This window comes from Gorilla gorilla, chromosome 10 (genome assembly GCF_029281585.2).
Source record: "Gorilla gorilla gorilla isolate KB3781 chromosome 10, NHGRI_mGorGor1-v2.1_pri, whole genome shotgun sequence".
In the NCBI taxonomy this organism is placed as follows: domain Eukaryota; kingdom Metazoa; phylum Chordata; class Mammalia; order Primates; family Hominidae; genus Gorilla; species Gorilla gorilla.
The window spans coordinates 62,533,025-62,553,152 of record NC_073234.2 but is presented as its reverse complement, the minus strand read 5'-3'; the positions used below and the strand labels follow the sequence as shown (position 1 = coordinate 62,553,152).

At 35.8% G+C, this 20,128-nt stretch overlaps 1 protein-coding gene across 1 annotated transcript in view; it reads right to left on the bottom strand.

Moving 5' to 3' along the window:
* CPNE8 (copine 8) overlaps nucleotides 1-20,128 on the bottom strand; it is a 255,945-nt gene that overhangs the window by 68,697 nt on the left and 167,120 nt on the right. Inside the window, exons 11-13 of the mRNA XM_004052956.5 lie at nucleotides 13,972-14,047; nucleotides 8,558-8,611; nucleotides 7,485-7,546 (exon numbers count right to left, since the gene is read on the bottom strand). Of these exons, the coding sequence (XP_004053004.2) occupies nucleotides 7,485-7,546; nucleotides 8,558-8,611; nucleotides 13,972-14,047 (192 nt within the window). The remainder of the gene's footprint in view (nucleotides 1-7,484; nucleotides 7,547-8,557; nucleotides 8,612-13,971; nucleotides 14,048-20,128) is intronic.

The window sequence follows — 20,128 nt, the reverse complement described above, 5'->3', positions numbered from 1 at the left end:
TAAATAAACACTAAGCAAAAAGAACAAATCTGGAGGCATCACATCACCCAACTTCAGATTATACTACAAGGCTATAGTTACTAAAGCAGTATGGTACTGGTAAAATGTAGGCACATAGATCAAGGAACAGAACAGAGAACCGAGGTGTAAAGGCAAATACAACTAACTGATCTTTGAGAGAGCACAAAAATAAAAACTGGGGAAAGAACACCCTATTCAATAAATGATACTGGGAAAACTGGCAAGCCACATGTAGAAGAATGGAACTGAAACTCCATTTCTCACCTAATACAAAAATCAACTCAAGATGGATCAAAGACTTAAATTGAAGACCTGAACCATAAGAATTCTAGAAGATAACATCAAAAAAACTCTCTGGACATTGGCTTAGGCAAAGAATTCATGACTAAGAACCCAAAACAAAATGCAACAAAAACAAAAGTAAACAAATCAGACCTAATTAAATCAAAAAGCTTCTGTACAGCCAAAGAAATAATCAGCAGAGTAAACAGACAACCCACACAGTGGGAGAAAATATATGCAAACAATGAATCTGACAAAGGACTTGTGTCCAGAATCTACAAGGAATGCAAACCAATCAGCAAGAAAAAAACAATGACCCCATCAAAAAGTGAGGAAGGACATGAATAGACTGTTCTCAAAATAAGATATCCAAACAGCCAACAAACATATGAAAAAATGCTCAACATCACTAATTATCAGAGAAATGCAAATTAAAACCACGATGAGATACCACCTTATTCCTGCAAGAACAGCCAAAATTAAAAAGTCAAAAAACAATAGATGTTAGCATGGATGTAGTGAAAAAGGAACACTTTTACACTGCTGGTGGGAATGCAAATTAGTACAACCACTATGGAAAACAGTATGGAGATTCCTTAAAGAACTAAAAGTAGAACCACCATTTCATTCAGCAATCCCACTACTGGGTATCTACCCAGAGGAAAAGAAGCCATTATATGCACCATTTCATTCAGCAATCCCACTACTGGGTATCTACCCAGAGGAAAAGAAGCCATTATATGAAAAAAACACTTGCACATACATGTTTATAGCAGCACAATTTGTAATTATAAATACATGTAACCAACCTATGTGCCCATCGACCAACAAGTAAACAAAGAAAGTGTGGTGTATATATATATATATACACCATGGAATACTACTCAGTCATTAAAAGGAACAAAATAATGTCTTTTGCAGCAAATTGGGTGCAGGTGGAGGTATTTATTCTAAGTAAAGTAACTCTGGAATGCGAAACCAAATATCTTGTTCTCACTTATACGCAGAAGGTAAGCTATGGTAACGCAAAGGCATAAGAGTGATACAATGGACTTTGGGGATTTGAGGGGTGAAGGTTGGGAGTGTGGTGAGGGACTAAAGACTACATATTGGATACAGTGTATATTGCTCAGGTGACAAGTGCACTAAAATCTCAAAAATCACCACTAAAGAACTTATCCATGCAACCAAAATCCACCTGTACCCCCCCAAAAAACTATAAAGAAATAAGCCTTGAAGTCAGAAAAAAAAAAGTTCCCTGAATTGATGATGCCACCTTAAGCCAGCAACAAAACCATCCACAAATGCAGCAATCAGTGCTCTTATCTTAGTATTTTAAGTTAAAAGTGAGGAGTTACTGTGATTCATTATAAAAACCAAATTAAATTCAGCAATTTGTTCCAATTACCTTGAAATATCATACTTATTATGTATTATGGAAGAGCATCTTTAAAAAAAAAAGCTAAGTTTGATAATTCCACAAATCTTCAAATGTACTAATAAATATGCCCTCTAATGCATTAATTTGGGTGGTTTGGTTGATGATAGCCCAAGGTTTTTGTTTATTTTATTCTTTTGCAGTGTCATCAGAGAGCATAATGGCCAGATGGGCTAACTTAAGAAGAGTCTCCCCTGAGGCATGCTGAAGAGGAGCAGGATCAAAGACCAAGGTGTGAATATTGCAGAAGTTTAGCTGACTTGTTAAAAAAGGAATATAGCTCCAAACTACCTTTCTGTGTTTTTTCTTTAGTTGAAAATACACAATCCTTTATGGTGGAAGTGGGGGAAGAAGCAGCAGAAGACAAAAAGTTCTGACAGGTCTGTTTCCAAAGACACAGCTGGTTTGACATGAGCTTTTACAGGAAACATGAAAATAGCTGATAAAAAGGTTTTACAGGTGAAAACTGACAAGGACTTATATCTATTAAATTAGTGAAAATGAAAAAGGAGGGGCACTATTCAGAAAGGGTAAGGATATGGTAAACATCCTGCACAGATTTGGGGAATATAAATTCTTAGAGTATTTTAGCAATACAATTTAGAAATATCTAACAAATTCTGAAATACATATATCATTAAATCCAATAACATTATTTCTAGGAAGGAACTCTACAGATATGCTTGCATATCTATACACAAATGCACTAATGAAGTACATAAAATGCCATGTACCATGTATTTACATTGCAGCTTTGTTTATAATAAAAAATGTATGTCACTAAAGCATGTATTAACAGGAAATTTTTAAATTAAATGATGTACAATCATATAATGGAAAACTGTTTACAAAAAGGTAGTAGTGACATACTAGCATATACACACAATACATTTAATGAACAAAACATACAATGCAGTGTATTGCACATAGTGTGATCCCATGATTATAAAAAAAATAGTAATAGCAGATGTTAGCTATTATCATACACAAATTACACCTGAGAGTTAGTTGATAGGTTAGAGTAAGCCTTCTGTAAAAATGCAAACAATGATTTCAGAGTGAAGAAAAAATAAATAAGATGTCATTAAGGTCATGGAAGAGCTGGAAGATCGAATTGAATTATATCCTTTTACAAATGGACTTCAGAATATCCAATTCATGTGAACTACAGGAAATTATAGTTTAGATATTTTAAATGATTTGCCTGTCACTGTATAACACAAGGGTGTCATGACCAAGCTAGATCTCTTTACCATATCATTAATAAAAGTCAAATTTTAAATTTCTGCCCAATTTGGCTGGGTGTGGTGGCTCATTCCTGTGATTCCAGCACTTTGGGAGGCCGAGAAGGGCAGATCACTCGAGGCCAGGAGTTCAAGACCAGCATGGCCAACATAACGAAACCCGTCTCTACTAAAAATGCAAAAATTAGCTGGGCGTGGTGGCACATGCCTGTAATCCCAGCTACTCGGGAGGCTGAGGCATGAAGATTGCTTGAACCCAGGAGGCAGAGGTTGCAGTGTCGCCAGCCTGGGCAACAGAGTTAAGACTGTCTCAGGAAAAAAAAAAAAAAAAAAGAAAGGAAGAAAGAAATTGTGCCAATTGCTCTTAAGAAGTCCTTCAGGGCAAAGATATATAAATACATTTAAAGATACATAATACAATGATTATTATTGCTTGTTGATTTGGATTCCACTATCCAAAAGAATAAGTTAATACCCCTGTATTTTACTTATAAACATTATATTGTAGTGAATAATAAATGTATAACTGTAATATATTTTAAGGATATTACATACATTTATAATATATCTTTGTATAAAAACAATGGAATATATGAAAATAATATTTTTTCATGTCCTTTACAAATAATAAAGTTTTATAGAAATTATCTTAGGTCTAGTTAGATTAATTATGTTGTGAAACTTAAACTATATTTCCCCAGGCCCCATTTGTAAATCAGAACTGGGTTCTTTTTTTTGAGACAGAGTCTTGCTGTCGCCCAGGCTGGAGTGCAGTGGTGCGATCTCGGCTCACTGCAAGCTCCACCTCCCCAGAACTGGGTTCTTATAAAAGCCTCAAGAAGCCAGGATTGGGGCAAACTGTACCCCATAAGTTGGGGCTCCACTTATAGAATAACTAGCATTTCTTCCTGCACAGGCAGTGCTATAAGTAGGAAGTGTGTAGCTAAGGAAAAGAATCCGAAGGTTTGTAAGCAACAGAAAAATATGACAAATGTGATAGAGTTAAGACTGTCATTGCTTTAGGTACTATAGAATGCCATTTGCTCTGATTAGCCCTAAGAATTTTCAGCAGGAGAATGAGAGCAAACAATAAATGTGATTTATTGGTACCAGATTCTGAGAATGTTTTATACTGATAGACTCACACCCAAATATTGCTAGATTTGCACCGCTGACCGAATGTACTGGATATCTGTTATATATACACATACATACTCTTCACATGCTCATAAAGCAAAACAAAAAAACAAGACAAAAACTGAAAGAAATTTATAACATTTCAATACCACAAATCAGTATTTCTACATGTAAAATATAACCAGATATATCAAGTAATTTTTTTTTAAGTTATAAAGAAGGTGCTAAGGGATATCCATTTACTTACCTTATTTCTTTATCAACTATTGATGGCAGCAGCTGCTCCAGACAGCCTTACGCTGCCATCACGCTGGCTGCAGCAAGGAGGCTCAGCCGGGGCTGCATGCTCCGGGGAGCGTGTGGGAGCCAGGGACAAGTGGGAGCTCTGCCTTTTCCGAGTTGGGGTAGGAGCTCCCCAGGTGCACTGCAGTCATCCAAGCCACGGCTACAGACTCAGACCTCCCAGGCCACTCCTGCTCCATGGAGCAGGCAGGAGCTGCCCCCTCGCATTTCCCCACACAGCTGCAGTTGCCCAAACCACAGCTGCAAACTCAGGCATCCCTGTACCCTTGGGGGCCCAGGAAGAGCTCCTGCCCTCACAGGCTCAGAAGTGCCTACTCCCACTGCCTGGCTTCTCCCTGCTGTTGGCTTCCGCTCTAATCTTGGAGCAAAGTCAGTGCCGAGCCCAGGTGCCAAGAAGAGCAGCAGGAGGCAGATTCCTGGGCCGACGGGATGGATGCCTGGTAAGGATGGGGTTGACCAGCAGCAGAAAGGAGCTACCCACTCTAGGGCCTCCTTTCTGCTGAGCACTTTAGAGACTTGCAGGGACATCAGGACTGCCAGCTGCAGAAAGGAGCGACCCACTCCAGGGCCTTCTGTCTGCTAGGAGCTGGGGAGATGATGAGAGGGTCTGCCTGCAGAGAAGAGCAACCCATTCCAAGGCATCCTATCTGGGAGATCTGGGAAGATGATAGGACAACCTGCCTGCAGAGAGGAGCTTCCCACTCCAGGGTCCCCTCTCTGCTAGGAGCTAAACACTAGGGGCGCCCTGGCTGCAAAAAGGAGCTACCCCCTGAGGGTCTCCTGTAAGCAGTTCTATTGCTCAATAAAACTCCTCTTCATCTTGGCTCACCCTTCATTTTCTGCATACCTCATTCTTCCTGGATATAGGAGAAGAACTTGGGACCTGCCAACTGGCGGAGCTAAACAAACTACAACACAAACAGGGTTGAAACCTGCCCATTACTCACCATGTTGCAGGCATAGAGAAGGAGAGAATAGCTGTGGCCCCTGGGGGAGCCCAGACCTGGGAGCTCCCTGAGCCAGGGATGTGACTTCCTTTTTGGTGTCCTGCAGTGCCTAGCATCTTCAAGCTTTCGGGTGCCACTGAATTCCCCGGTGCCAGCCAGGGAAGCTGCTTGTGGTGCGTCTGGTCCAGCCATAGCCTTGCGGAGAGCTGGTACCTATGCCAGCACCCTGAGCTGCCGACCCTGCTGCAGCAGCCAGCATGTCTGACTGCACAGTGGCTGGATCTCACGCTCACACACCCCTCACCACTCCATACCTGATTCACCCTTGGCAGGCATGGGATCCAGGCTGGTAGCATGAGAAAAGTGCAGCCTGCTAGGCCAAGCGGATGGAACGAGCCCAGCAGGCCCTAGCAAACTCAGGAAAAGGTGTCACCGGCCAGAGGTTTCAGGCCAGAAAAAGCGACACCCTAAAGATCCTGTAACACTATTACCTACAACTACTAAGGAGTTTTTACATGAATAAAATATATTCTTATGACAAATTCAACATCCTATTTTTCTATCTTCTGAAAATAAAAATAGGCAAAGACATTGGAATACTAAGAGTTGGCAAACTTTTTTTTCTACTTTGTACTTTAACTTTATTGAAACAACCACTGTTGCTTCTTAGTCTGTGCAGCCACTTTGCATTTTGGATGCCCATATATAGCAAAGAGTACTCATTTAAGTAGGTATTTTGCTTGTTTGTTTGCTTTGTATCCTTAATTAAGAGCAACAAGAGGCAAGCTCTCTGGGTTTTGTGAAGCTATCTTTCTTCCCTTGGTCCCCCCACTCCCTCAACCCCTTCTTCAACCTGAGGACATTCTATCAGTGTCTTTATGGGGTGGCAGGGGGCTGTTGCTGAATCATAATTAGGAAGAGGTTTATGTGAGTGATATCTCTGACTGTTATTCATCATGAAGTTACTAAACACATTCAAATTTGCTTCACTCCACTTTTGCGTATTGAAAATACAAGGTGAAGGAAAATAGAATATGTAGACATTTTATACTGCAAGACAACCAATGCTTTTTTTAAATCTCTGGGGATGATATGGTCTGGCTCTGTGTCCCCACCCAAATCTCATCTCAAATTGTAATCCCCACAATCCCCCTGTGTCAAGGGAGGGATTTGGTGGGAGGTGATTGGATCATGGGGGCAGTTTCCCCCATGCTGTTCTCATGATAGTAAGTGAGTTCTCATGAGATCTGATGGTTTTACAAGTGTTTGACAGGTCCTCCTTCACATGCACTCTCTCGCCTGCTGCCATGTAAGACACGCCTTGCTTCCCCTGCGCCATCGGTCATCCGCCATGATTATAAGTCTCCTAAGGCCTCCCCAGACGTGAGGAACTGTGAGTCAATTAAACCTCTTTCCTTTATAAATTACCCAGTTTGGGGTAGTTTCTTTATAGCAGTGTGAGAACAGACTAATACAGGGGATGCTTGGTAAGGTTAAGAAAAGGAAGAAATAGGTTAAAATGAGAAGCAAAATTGAAAATACTTCCCTATTTACAAGGGTATAAGAACTTATAGTACATTACCAACACAGGATCTGTCTGGGTTTTGAAAAATTTCAAAATTGGTTACAACTATTTTTTTTTTCCTGAAATGTATTCGTGTCTGAGAGCTGTGGGACCAACTAAATGACTACACCATCCATTTTTGCATTCTGATTTTATGACAAGGCACATTCCTTTAATATTCTTAACCTAGTATATACATTTAAATCAGGCCCTGAAGCTTTTCACCTATATTACAAATAATAAATAGTACATGTAAAATGTCCTATGTATTAGGCAAACAAAAACATCCTATGAAAGTGAACATAATAGCCATATCTACAACTATTAATCATACAATATTTTCTTTTGGTTAAAGTTACAATTTGCCCCAAAAGTAATAGCTCTAGGTATGTACGTATTTTCTTTATATCTGAAACAGAAGTCTAATAGGCTTGCCATCAAAATATAATAAGGGTGATCATTTCAGTACCAGGTACCTCGTGGTAGCGCTTGTTACACAAATTTTAGGAAATGCCTAAGCAACGAAACAATTTGAGAGAATTACTTACCCTCCCTTAATGTAGTCAAGGAATGAAACTTCTGTTTCTACCAAGAAAGAGAGTAAAGTTACCTGAAAAAGAAAAAGACAGAATTACCTTCTAGTTGTTTGTGACCCCAAATAGACTTTTCTAACTATTAGAGAGAAAATCATATTTCTTTGCATTTTGAAACTCACTAAAGATATTATTTTTTATTAACATCTGCTAGGACTGATTGTTCTTACATTTTAAATTATCTGAAGAAAAGGGACCAAAAAAATTAACCAGTGTCTTTCTATGACCAGTTTACTTCCTTTGAAGACCAGCATGAAAATTATCTACAACGATATTGTGTTACTTCCCATTTTAGATAAAAGGAAAGATGAAAGGGAGTTGGAAAATGGTTAAAACCAAAAAACCAAAATCAGTGAGCAAAGCCTTCAAGAGGAAATGTGTGTTTTCAGTCAGGATTCTGTAACGAGCTCATCTAATATTTTAACTGTCTTGCTTTATAGAGATCTTTAAAAGAAAACTGAGGGAAAAGTTAGATTTTGCTACTCTCCAAAAAAGTTTACCTTAAGAAAAAACTCTGCAGTATTTTTTCTTAAAATAGGATGATACTGATTTTTTTATATTTTTTGATACATCTTTGCCTTCTGTACTGATTTAGTACACCATTCCCACAGAGTTGTCAATTTTACTGAGCACATACACATCCCACGAAACGAGTCTTACTTGTTAAGTATAGCCTATAAAGAGTATAGTATTTCTTACTACCACTTGTGTTTTTTACATCTGCCTGATTCATTATACTTGGATTCCACTGAATGAAGAGTTCATAACAAAACTTCAGCCTCTCTCAGAGGCCTTGCAGCCCCTAGGATAATCCACAAGAAGCCAAGTCACTACCTTCTATAAGGTATTCTTGATTACAATCTGTCCCCTGAGAAGTTGATTTTTCTATTGTGTTCCTTCATATTAAAACCCTGAGTGAAACACAGCTCAGTTTTTTTAATTGCTTCCAGTAGGATTAAAGATGCCATCTACATATATGCTTATTCATTTATTTTAATCTTTAATAAATAACATAAAATTTGACTTACTGTTCCAGAATTAGTATATTTTTTCTTTTTTCCTTTCTTTTTGGGATTCACCACCTTAAAAAGCAGATAAAACAATTAAAATGTGTTAGGTTTTATACCGAAGTTTTATATTGAATTTTTAAAAATGTGAAGTTTAACCTGCAGCCTTCACTTCTTATGCATGTATTCATTTACAAATGCTTTCAGTATGACTTTGGACAGTCATTCAGTCAAAACTTTCTGCAAAAGTTAATAGTGACTATCTTTTAAAAATGTTTTGTCTGTAATATTCTTCTCACCTGTACATATTGATTACCCTTAACTATGGTCACGTTCTTGATATGATAGGGACCTTTAACAACTAATGTCCTAACTAATGATTGCTTTATAGAAAAATGATGGGTTGTTAAAGAATATTCAAGTGACATAACTTTAAAAATTAAATACACTAACATAGCAAATCATCCAATGTGTGAATATTTAAAGGATCTATTGACCTCACTATTGCTTTATAATGTTAGTAATTTCCACCAGTTTCCCATGCTACATAATAATTGGTAAAGGTCTGCTTTGTAGACATAAGATTGGCCTTTTGACTATTTGATCCATGAGTAAATAAGATTGCACTTCTGGATTTCATAAGACATTAGGGGATATAGGGAATATTAAGATAAATAAGACCTGCCTATCTAATGGGATAAACGTAATACATAATTGCCTGAGGAGAGACTTCTTCAGATCATCTCAATCCAAAATATGGAGAAAGCCTTTGACAGGGAAAAAAAGACGAAATAGTTTATGAATAAGTATTATTTGAACCATAATTTATTAACTTAAACTAGGGCTTCAATTTAAAATAAATAAATAAACACATCATTCTAGAAAGAAGAAAAAGCAACTGACCCAGGTTGGCTGGGGCAGAGAGCCCACACAACTGGATCAGAAGTGAATCTGAAAAAATAAGCTGAGGCATGTTAAGGAGATCCTTAATCTTGGCCAGGGAGTTTGGGTGTTATTTAGTTGATGTTTAAATAGGAGAATGATATAATAGGTCTACAGCAGCAGTCCTCAACCTTTTTGGCACCAGGGTCTGGTTTCATGGAAGACAGTTTCCCCACAGATGGGGGTGGGGAGGATGGTTTCGGGATGATACTGTTCTACCTCAGATCATCAGGCATTAGATTCATATAAGGAGCACACAGGAGGCAGAGCTCAGGCAGTAATGCTCCCTTGCTTGCGGCTCACCTCATGCTGTGTGGCCAGTTCCTAAAAGTCCACAGGCCTGTACTAGTCTGTGTCCTGAGGGTTGGGGACCCCTGGTCTACAGGATAGAGTTGTAAGGGGAGAAAATGAAAGCAACAGTTAGGGTCCTATTTTTAAATTTTCTATGCAAGAAGTAATGAATCATTAAATAAGGAAGCCCCATTAAAAACGGCTCACCAAAAAAAAAATTTAAGACAACAGAATAAAGTACATTTTTCAGATTTAAGTAGAAAATCTAAAGGAGAAATTGGTCATCCATTCATTCATTCCACATATTATTTATTGTGTATTTCAGAAAGCCCTAATTGAACATATTCTACAGGAAAACATGCACCAGTTAGGATGTTGGGCATCACTGGCAAGATCACAAATTTTTCAGATGGTTCAATGGTTATTCTATTAAATATGGAGCAGGTTGTTCGGAGGAGAAAGGTAATGTTTGATCTTGAGGTTTGAAGAATTCTGCAATTCTTCCAGATAATTTGAGGAACAAGCACTCTGAACAATATATAGGAAATCAGTGAATAAAATTAATTCAATCAAAAGTTTGAAAATAAAAAGTTCAGTGATACATTTTTCTCGAAAAACCATATTTCAGCATTTTTCCACCTACAAATCATGAATCTAGCATTATGCCTTCGGTTTAGAGGAGGTTTTTCCTAAATTTTAGGAATAACTTTTTAGTAGAATTTCATAAGCATCTTTCAGTTCATATGAGTCTTTTTGCTGTCAGCACATCATAATGCACTATTGTCACAGAAAAATTACCTCATGATTTGGTTTTAAGTTACATAATTAAATTTAATTGCATAAGGATGTTTTCATTTAATCATACAGGGCCATTTCAATTGCCTATAATACATCCGATATAACAATAATAAAGTTATGTAATATATAAATACAGTAGCAACTGTCACTTCTAAAACTAAATAATGGACTAGGGAAGTCACTTTAGAATGATAGAGTAAGGCCCTCTGCAAAGTTGCTTGTCCATAAAGAAAATGAGAACACTAGCAAAAATTGTGAAAATCAAATTTTTTCATGAATCTGGAAAGTAATCAAAGGCTTGGAAAAATCAGTGATCACTCATTCAAGAAAAAGAGTAAATCTCACTATGTCATTTTAACTTGCTTTACTGCAATCCTACTTTTCCCAGCTCTGTATGTAGCAGCATTGAAAACTGTCATCCTAGCAACTACAGTGGCTGTGTAAACCAACAGTTTAAAAGCCATTGGAGGGGACAGAATGGGTATAAAGTTCTTCAAAAAGTGTTTCAGGTAATGAATACGGTAATTATCCTGATTTGATCATTACACAATGTATATATGTATTGAAACACCACACTGTACACCATTAATATTTACAATTAACATGTGTCAATTAAAAACAAAACTTAAAAAAAATGTGTCTTTTCTAGTGAATTGTCATTAACTGACTTATATGGAAGCTTTCTGGAAAAGCTCCATTCATAGGGCTTGGGCTTGTCATTATTTGACTTAACTCAAAGCCTGCTCAGACGAAAATGCCCTATCTCCAGGACATTTGTTGAAAGTAGTCAGTTGCAGGTGTTTAACAGCGTATCTGCTGGAGGTGATGATATAATCTGAGGCAAGTAAGAGGCTAACTCAAAAACCAAAAAGGAAGATCTAGAGAATGAGATGTTTATCAGGGGCTTTTAAAAGCTCTGGCATATTGCTGGAAATCTAGAAGCCCATGCCCTTTGAAGGGGTGTACACATGCCCAAGAAAGATCTAGGGAATTCTTATCTCCATCCAACCTCAAGTCTCTGCTCAAACAAGTAAAAGCTAAGGCAGGATTTTACGTTGCTGGAGCATATAAGGAGTGCCCAAATGTATACAAATCTCTGTCAAAACATCTGCTGATCACGGAGCTAACCAAGCAAAGACTTCAGCAGCCCACTTGACAAAGAATAACAATTTTATAGAATTAGTCCATGAAAATCACTGAACAAAGAGCAAAAAACACAAACTTTGGAGAAGCTGGAGAATCTGATTTCCAATGTGCTGCATTATATTATTTAAAGTTTCCAGCATTCAACAACAACAAAAATAAGATATGCAAAGAAACAGGAAAGTATAGCCCACACTTTTCTATACATAGAAGAAAGAAGTCGACAGAAATTGTCCCTGGGGACTTGCAGATATGGGATTTATTAAACAAAATCTTTAAATCAGCTATTGCAAATATATTGAAAGAAGGAGATCATGCCTAAAGGATGAAAGTATGAAACAGTTCCTTACCTAACAGAAAATATCAAAAATGAATCAAAATTATATAAAAAGGAGCCAAATAAGAATTCTCAACTTGTAAAGTACAATTGAAATGAAAAATTCACCAGAAGGGTTCGACAGAACATTTGAGCTGGCAGAAGAAATAATCAGTAATTTTGAAGATTTGTCAACTGAGATTTTCCTGTTTGAGGAACGAAACAAAAAAAGAAAAACAAAACAAAACAAACAAACAAAAAACAGAGCCTAAGAGAGCCATGGGACACCAGTAAGCATAACAACATAAGTAGAATGGTAGTACCAAAAAGAGAGAGGAGAAAGAGAAAGTGGCAGAAATAATTATGTGAAGAACTAATGGCTGGAAATTTTTTCGGTTGCTTGATAAACCTGAATCCCTTGCACAAGTGCAGATAATAAAGTTTGTAATGTATTGGACCAAAGATTGTCCATTGAACTCCTAAAATTACTTGTACATAATTCATAATGGTCTCCTAGATTTTCTTCAGACTGATCTCTTCTTTTGAAAATATGTATAATAAGAAAACATTTATATTTGAAGTCATGGCCTTACAGGGTATTTAAGAACACATAAACATTATTAAGCTTCTTTGTCATCTCATCAGATGTGGCACCAGTCTTGTCAGTTAGCAAGCTTTATTGGACAAGACAGTCTGGGGACTGACTGAAACCAATGATGAGAAAATGCTATAAAAGCTAGAGAAACTAAAAGTGGTTAATCTCTGGAGTATTATATGCTGACTAGCAGTAGATGATGCCTAAGTACAAGGAGAACTAGTGTGCATGTGTGGTTCTTCCTCAGCCTTGATGTTAGGCAGACAAAATAGGTATTTACGTAATTACAACCTGTCTTATATGATTTATTTCCTGTTTAGAACCTAAATATTCTTTCCTTGAAAGACCCAGCTAGACTAATGCATAATCTTTGTCTCTTTCTGACTGAGAAATTTTCTTGAGCTGAGTTTGGCCCCTCTGTAATAATTTCATAGAGCACTAAGTATACTACTATATAGAGCACATATCAATCTACACAAAACATATTTTATACCTGTCTCTCCCATTAGGTACTGAAATTTATATTCACCTCTGTATCCCCAGGGCCTAACATAGAACATAAAATATAGAAACTACTTAAAAAATTGTTTTATGAATGAATAAATGAATGCTGGAATAAAGTGGTAGAAGGAGATTTCTCACTCTCTACTTAACAGAGGCCAATTTTAGCATCAACCTGGCAGGGAAGTATTACCATTCTTGATTAAATACTGAGATATTCTCCTTTGGTATCCACATACGTTAAATTTTAAAGTTAAAGGAAATGTACAGATACCATAGCTCAAGGAATAACAGTGCTAGAACATACTATATGCTCAATACATATTTGTTGATTAACTGGCACGGTGGTGTTAGGCAGAAATAACTACAACGTGTCTGCTTTAACAACTTGGATTTCTTTAATGGCTGCATATTACCTTGTCATTCCCTTCAGTCTCCACCTAAACGGTAGTGAAGGTGCTCAGATATATATGCAGACCACAGCTCATTTTATAACGCCACACTGACACCACAAAAATGCTAATCTTCTTCTTTATTAGGAAGGGATGGAAGAGGAGGTTGGTAAAAAGGCAAAACATAAAGGCTGAAGCTTAAGAAACAATAAACTCATATCCATATTTTTAAATTAAAATGCTTTATACACAAGAATTAAAAATCAAAAACATTTAAATGTGACTTGAAGAAGTAATATCATTGAATCTAAAAATGTCTGCTCAACAACTTCAAAGATTCCTACATACATTGATACTTAGTTAACCTTTGGCAATTATGCTTTGCAGAATCCATACTTTTAAAGCATAGATTTATTTATTCTAGAAAAAAACAATGGTAAAATAAAATGCCTCTTACCTCATATACGTTGAATTGTGACTGCCCTCTAGAAAGTTCCCTATAGCTTGTTGTAAATTCTCCAATGAAATCATGACTAAAATTAAAGGAAAAAAAGTACATAATATTGGCTTTCATATATTTGTCAATTGTATTTTAAAGTTTTTAGAAAGGTTTAATCATTATCAAAAAAATGCTTGATATTATGAATATAAATTAATAATTTACAAAATATTTAAAAGGACTAATACATAATTACATTGTTCATTAATCTAAAATTATGTATGCTGGACAATTTTATTAATATTCAAATGTTTAATTTATTCCACCAATATTAACATTTCAAACAGGTATACTAGTTTTGATAACACATTTCTCAAAACTGTTAAATCATCTATTATTCAAATGATTAACTAGGATGAAAGTTAGAGACTATACTAATAAATTTATTATTGTCCATATCTATGGATATATATTTTTAAAATATAATAATTTAAGAATCTTCAAACTTTCCTATGGCCAGAGTGTAATAGGATGCTATTTTAAAAAGTTATAACATATTAATATGTGTAATAGTCACTACACTTTTTTTCTATAATAGTTAATAAATATTTTATCAATAACAACATGTTAATTCAGAATTTCTGCATCTTGAAGTAATCATCACTACCTTCTCAGGTGTCTTCTCAGTTTAGGTGAGGAGGGGTAAGGATTGAGTAAACATGTATTAGTTCTAACTAAAAAGCTTTCATCAACTGAGGTTGACCTGTGCAACTACAAAAACATGCTAAACATTCAGCAATCTAGAGCAGACTCATATTCTACCCCTTTGAGTTAATTTAATGGCCAGTGCTAAGTTGAACACACACTGCTGAGAAATAAGTACAAACTGCTGGTATTCAGTGCAATGGTGAAATGTAGCATGTTAGAAGAAGATACAGATTGTAGGAGCTAAAGCAGTATAACAAACATAAGGGATGTCACAGTAGCCATTTGTATAATAGAATTTAAGCTCTGCCAATTTGTTTTGCAAATGCAAGCTATTCCTTGCCATAAAACTGAATCGCTTAAAATCCATGAAACTTTTATGGACCTTGTGATCAGTAACAAGCAACATACAAGTGGTGTTTAACCAATGAAAATACCAGTTTTTAAAGACAGGATGTGGAGGGGTAAAAATGCTATCTGCCCTTAATTTTAGTAGAGTTTTTGCAATAAAAAAATGTTTTTAAAGAACTTGAGATAAAACTTACTTAGGTATCCAGTCCTTTATTCTCCCTAAACTATCTTGTATATACTAATATATCATGGTATTTTATGTGAAACGTTACTCTTTATATCAATAGCATCTTGACCTCTTCTAGATTTAAATTTCAGAAGCAGATTAGTATGAATATGTTAAAAGCAAAAAGAATTGTAGGCTCTGATATATTCCTATTTATGAACCCAAACTTCTAGAACTCACTTTCAAGTTACCCAGGGAAAATCACAAAACAGCACTTTAGTGTTACACACTACTTTTGGATTAGTACAATTCATATGAAATCCAGTAACATTGGTTTAATCAGAACACATAAAATAATTCTCTTTGACCTTCAAAAGTGCAAGTATATACTCATGATTTATTTCACTGCACTCTTAAAATTTTCTGAATTATGAAGGTTTTTTTTAGAATCCATCCTCCTCCATTGCTATGCAAGTTTCAGATAGCTTAATAACCACTGAGATAAAAGGTTCTATTAGAGCACTTCAAACCCAACGCTTTGATATCGATAGTTGTAGAGGAGGCTTATATAAACAGAGCTCACCACAGCAGTGGTGGGAACCTAACATAGGGGCCTTAAAAATGCCTGAATCACTTAAGCCCTTGTGATCATTTTCTGACTGTGCTAAACTTACCCATGCTTGGTTAATTATCTCAATCCAATGTTCAACTGTTAATTGTTAACACTTAATTTCTGCCACACAATGCTTATCAAAAACGTGGCAGAAAGAAGTGATAATTCACTGGTCTTGAGTAAATCCAATTTCTCCTCCACCTGGATAAAGTCAGTCTGACAGAGTAACAAATCCGGACCCAACTGCAATGGTCAGGTTTGCCAAACTACACATTGACTTGCCTGTGTTGAAGTCACTGGGGAACTTTGAAGCAGTTCTTTGATATTTGGTTCTCTTTTGTTCTAGTTAAATTTGTAAGCCTCTACAGAACTGAGCAGTGAACAACAGGTCTATGACAATCTCTTTGGTCTCAGGACTAGGAATCTGTGTTTTTGTGCTGCCCACTTATATTTTCTGTTCTGAAAGGACCCTTTTTATCATGAAAGGGAGAAAGCTTTCTCCTCTGCATTAGTGGTTAGAGAGCTTACAGCTAAAGTCTCTAGTAAGACATGTCTTCATGACATACTGTCCTCTGCAGATTTTCAGATTTCTCACTCTATATTACTCCTTTGTTTCAATGTCCCCAGCCAATTTAGTTTACTCTCATATTACAAGCATCTCTATAAGCTGCCTTGGATCCTTTTCAGAATAAGATAGAACATACATAAATGAAACAATGAATAAAATATTAGTCCTCCTTTCTAAATCTTGTTCAAGATGATTATTTTGAACAAAACACTGAATTTGCATGTCATGTAAATGCAATGCTATCCATGTGTTGTAGAGGAGAAAGTATGTTGATCACATATTGCATTTCAGCCTCCAACATAACATTTCTGTAAGACTAAGAAAACATATTATTGCATCCATTCAGCATCTAGAGAAGTAGATGATTCAGAAGTGAGGATTTGCTAAAAGTCATAAACATAAGGCAGTATATGGAGATAAAAATAAAATAGCCAACCTAAGCTATAAGATGCATTGTCTCAAGAATATATCTGAAGAATCTGGGTAGATAAGTAGATAGATTCTCAGGCCAATTTTGTTACAGATCTCTTTTAATACATGGATATTTTTATACTTTCTAAACTTTGTAACCTGTCTGACTTCAAATACTATATATTAAATCGCAGATACTTACTCTAAAGAGAATATTACAGGTATATTTCACTGATTTTTATCATATTTTACACTATTACCAACTATTCCTAGATTCTACTAAGATTAAAAGAAAAAATATAATGTGCATTAATATTTTATCTGTTCATGATGCTCAATACTGTAATATTGAAACAATTCTCACTATACAGAGAAACGTGACGAAAAATACTTTGATGATAAATCACAACCAATAATTTCCTTGTGATTCAATAATACTGTTTTGCTATTTCCTGTTAATGTAATTATAACTAAAATAATTATTCTATGTTATAAGTTCCAAGCTCTCTGACTGCATTTACAAAATAAAGTTTACTCCAGTGCCATTTATCTGGCTTGTGTCTGTTTACGTTTCTATTTTTTCCCATACCTTTTATTACATGTATGTGTTATTTAAAGTCTGAGGGAATGAATTAAACAGGTATTTTGAGCAAACTGATTACTACTGTAGCTAGTAATTTGGCTCTAAAAGTCCTTGAGTAAAGTGATTAAACTGTTGAATAAAATCTGTTCATTAGGATCATTTCTATGCTCCATTAATAGTGGGAAAACGGCATTATGCATAGTCACATTTATACCTGAAACCTATAGGACAGTTTACAAACTTATCCATTTCCCTCTACTTTTGGGGTATTACTCCGCTATATCACTTATCTTTTACTCTACAGCTCAGCTATGATATCCTCCAAGAAGTCTTTTCTGCTTCATTCCCTTCTTTTTTGCTCTCAAAAACACAAAACAAGCAAACAAATAACCAGTATCTCTCATCACAGTTCCTATATTATATTAAACCCATCGATTCATGTATTTCCTCTCTTCACCTATGTTTTGAAGGCAAGAAAGGTATTAACTTCATCTCAGGATTCCCAGCATCCCCCTCCGTACCTGCTACACAATGGGCGCAGCTGAATTTTGCAAACACACTTAGGGCAATAGCACAGTCATGCTGTGATCTTACCTTGCCAGTGATATTAACAAATTTGCCTCACATCAATTATATTCAGCCCCAAAGAATGGCACAAGTGCCAATTATATTAAACATATTAACCTTCTCTATCTCCTTAAAATAACTCTGAGAGCAATGCAGACAACTATGATTTTCCATGAAAATGTCCCCATGTAATTACAACAAAGCTATGGAAAAAAGAGAATATTGCCTTTTTTGGCACATCTGAAGATTTTCCTGAAGGCCACCCTTCAATAGATAATGCTTATTTTCCTGACATTTATCTAGTTTTGCATATAATATGGACCAATGGCAAATACATACCTAATCCACCTCATCCCTTTCTCTACCACCATGTTGTCTTGAGTCAGTCAGTCAGCCTCTGGGTCCTTAAGTCTTCACCTTAAAATTGGAGGTAATGCCTACTTTCTATTTCAAACATCAACCAGAGAATTCATTTGATTCTTTCTATGAAAGGTGTTTAACTTATCAAAAAGTCACTTCTAGAATACAATCTAATTATGAAGACTATAACTCCAGACACTTATACATTTTGTCAATAAAGAAGCTTTAATCAAATTAATTTGTAAAGAAGTAATAGGCTTATGAACGGATGTGTGTTGTCTCGTAATATTTTGGAGTTACACACGCATGTGGCTTGTGTTGTTCTCATGCAGGTATGCTTAATTCACAAGGCACGTCTCCCCTTTGGAGTACACCGCAGTGTGACATGTTTCAGATATGTATCAAAGGATATCTCAAATGAGAATTTGTAAACAAATTGTATATGAAAGACAACTTCTCTAATTTGGATGCTGAAGGGATTTTGGAACAAAATTGGTATGATCTTTTCTCATGGGGAACAACACCCTTAGTTTTTGTCTCTCATTTGTACTTCAGCACAGTGATTTCCCACGTTTCCCTGTCTTACAATTCTGTTCAAGTCCTGGAACACATATCAAGATTTTTGAAAACAGTGAGTTTGAAAATGGAGCAGTCACGAAAATGAAAGACCCCTTGGACTGAAATGTAGTTATGATGACCCTAATTAAACGCATGGGTTGCAGACATTTTTACTGTTTAAACAGTAAAAAAGGTTTAAACCTGTATTTGTGGGCAGAGGGCAGCAGAGTTTTTCAGAGGTGATTGGAACCAAGCCTTTAATTCCATGATTACAAGTAAAATGCACCATGAGACTTGTGTTTTCCTATCACCACAAAAAGCCATCTTCATAGGTCCAGATAACAACATATTAGCTCTCCCTGATTTTGCTTTCTTTGCTTTTGTTGTAGGCATAGTGTTTGACATCTAAGCCTGATTGATGTCAGCATCTAAGAATGTTTTCTTACATGATAACATCAACAACCTTCACTGATTCTTAAAGAAAGTAGTTAAAACATCAACACAATCAAGCCTTTTTTTTCCTTTTAACTTCTTCAAATCCTGATAATCTAGTTTCTTAAAAAGGTAAGAAATATGACCTTTCAGTATTCCTAGATTATGAGCCGATCTCTGTCTAAATCTGCAGAACTAGCATGATTTTTAATTAATTGCCCCAGTAAACACAAACTATAAGCATATTTTGAGCAAAAATAATTTTTTCTCCATAAAGTCCTGGTTCATGTTTTTACTATTCATAGTATAAATTATTATATATAAGATATGTATCAATGTATTCAATGTAGAAGTGATCATTTATCTCCAGCTTTGCTGACATTTTAAATCATTTCAAAAGGGTTAAATTTCCTTTGCTCTCTATGTAGATTACAATAGTACTCTGCGCCTCCAAGAGGGAAATACATAGATAAAACCACTCTCATAAATTAAGAGTTCAGCAGGAGAACTAGGCTAATTTTATCAGTCTTAGCCACACCTGCTCATTAATCCATTTCTAATACAGATAGAATTTTTACAAGATATAATTATCTTTTTATACATATATATAATAAGTTCTATTGCCCTGCTGGATGTATATGTGTGTGTGTGTGTGTGTGTATTACACTTCTATAATCCTAAATTTTAGTAAGTTAATATTTCATCTATTATGATTATTGAATATTTTATTAATTTTATTTTCACCTCTTGATTATATCCACACAAAGATACACGAAGACTAGAACAAATCACATTTTCTAAGATGAAGATAATATTTTTATTGTGGTTTACATTGGTAAAGCAAGTGCTATAAGCCATAGT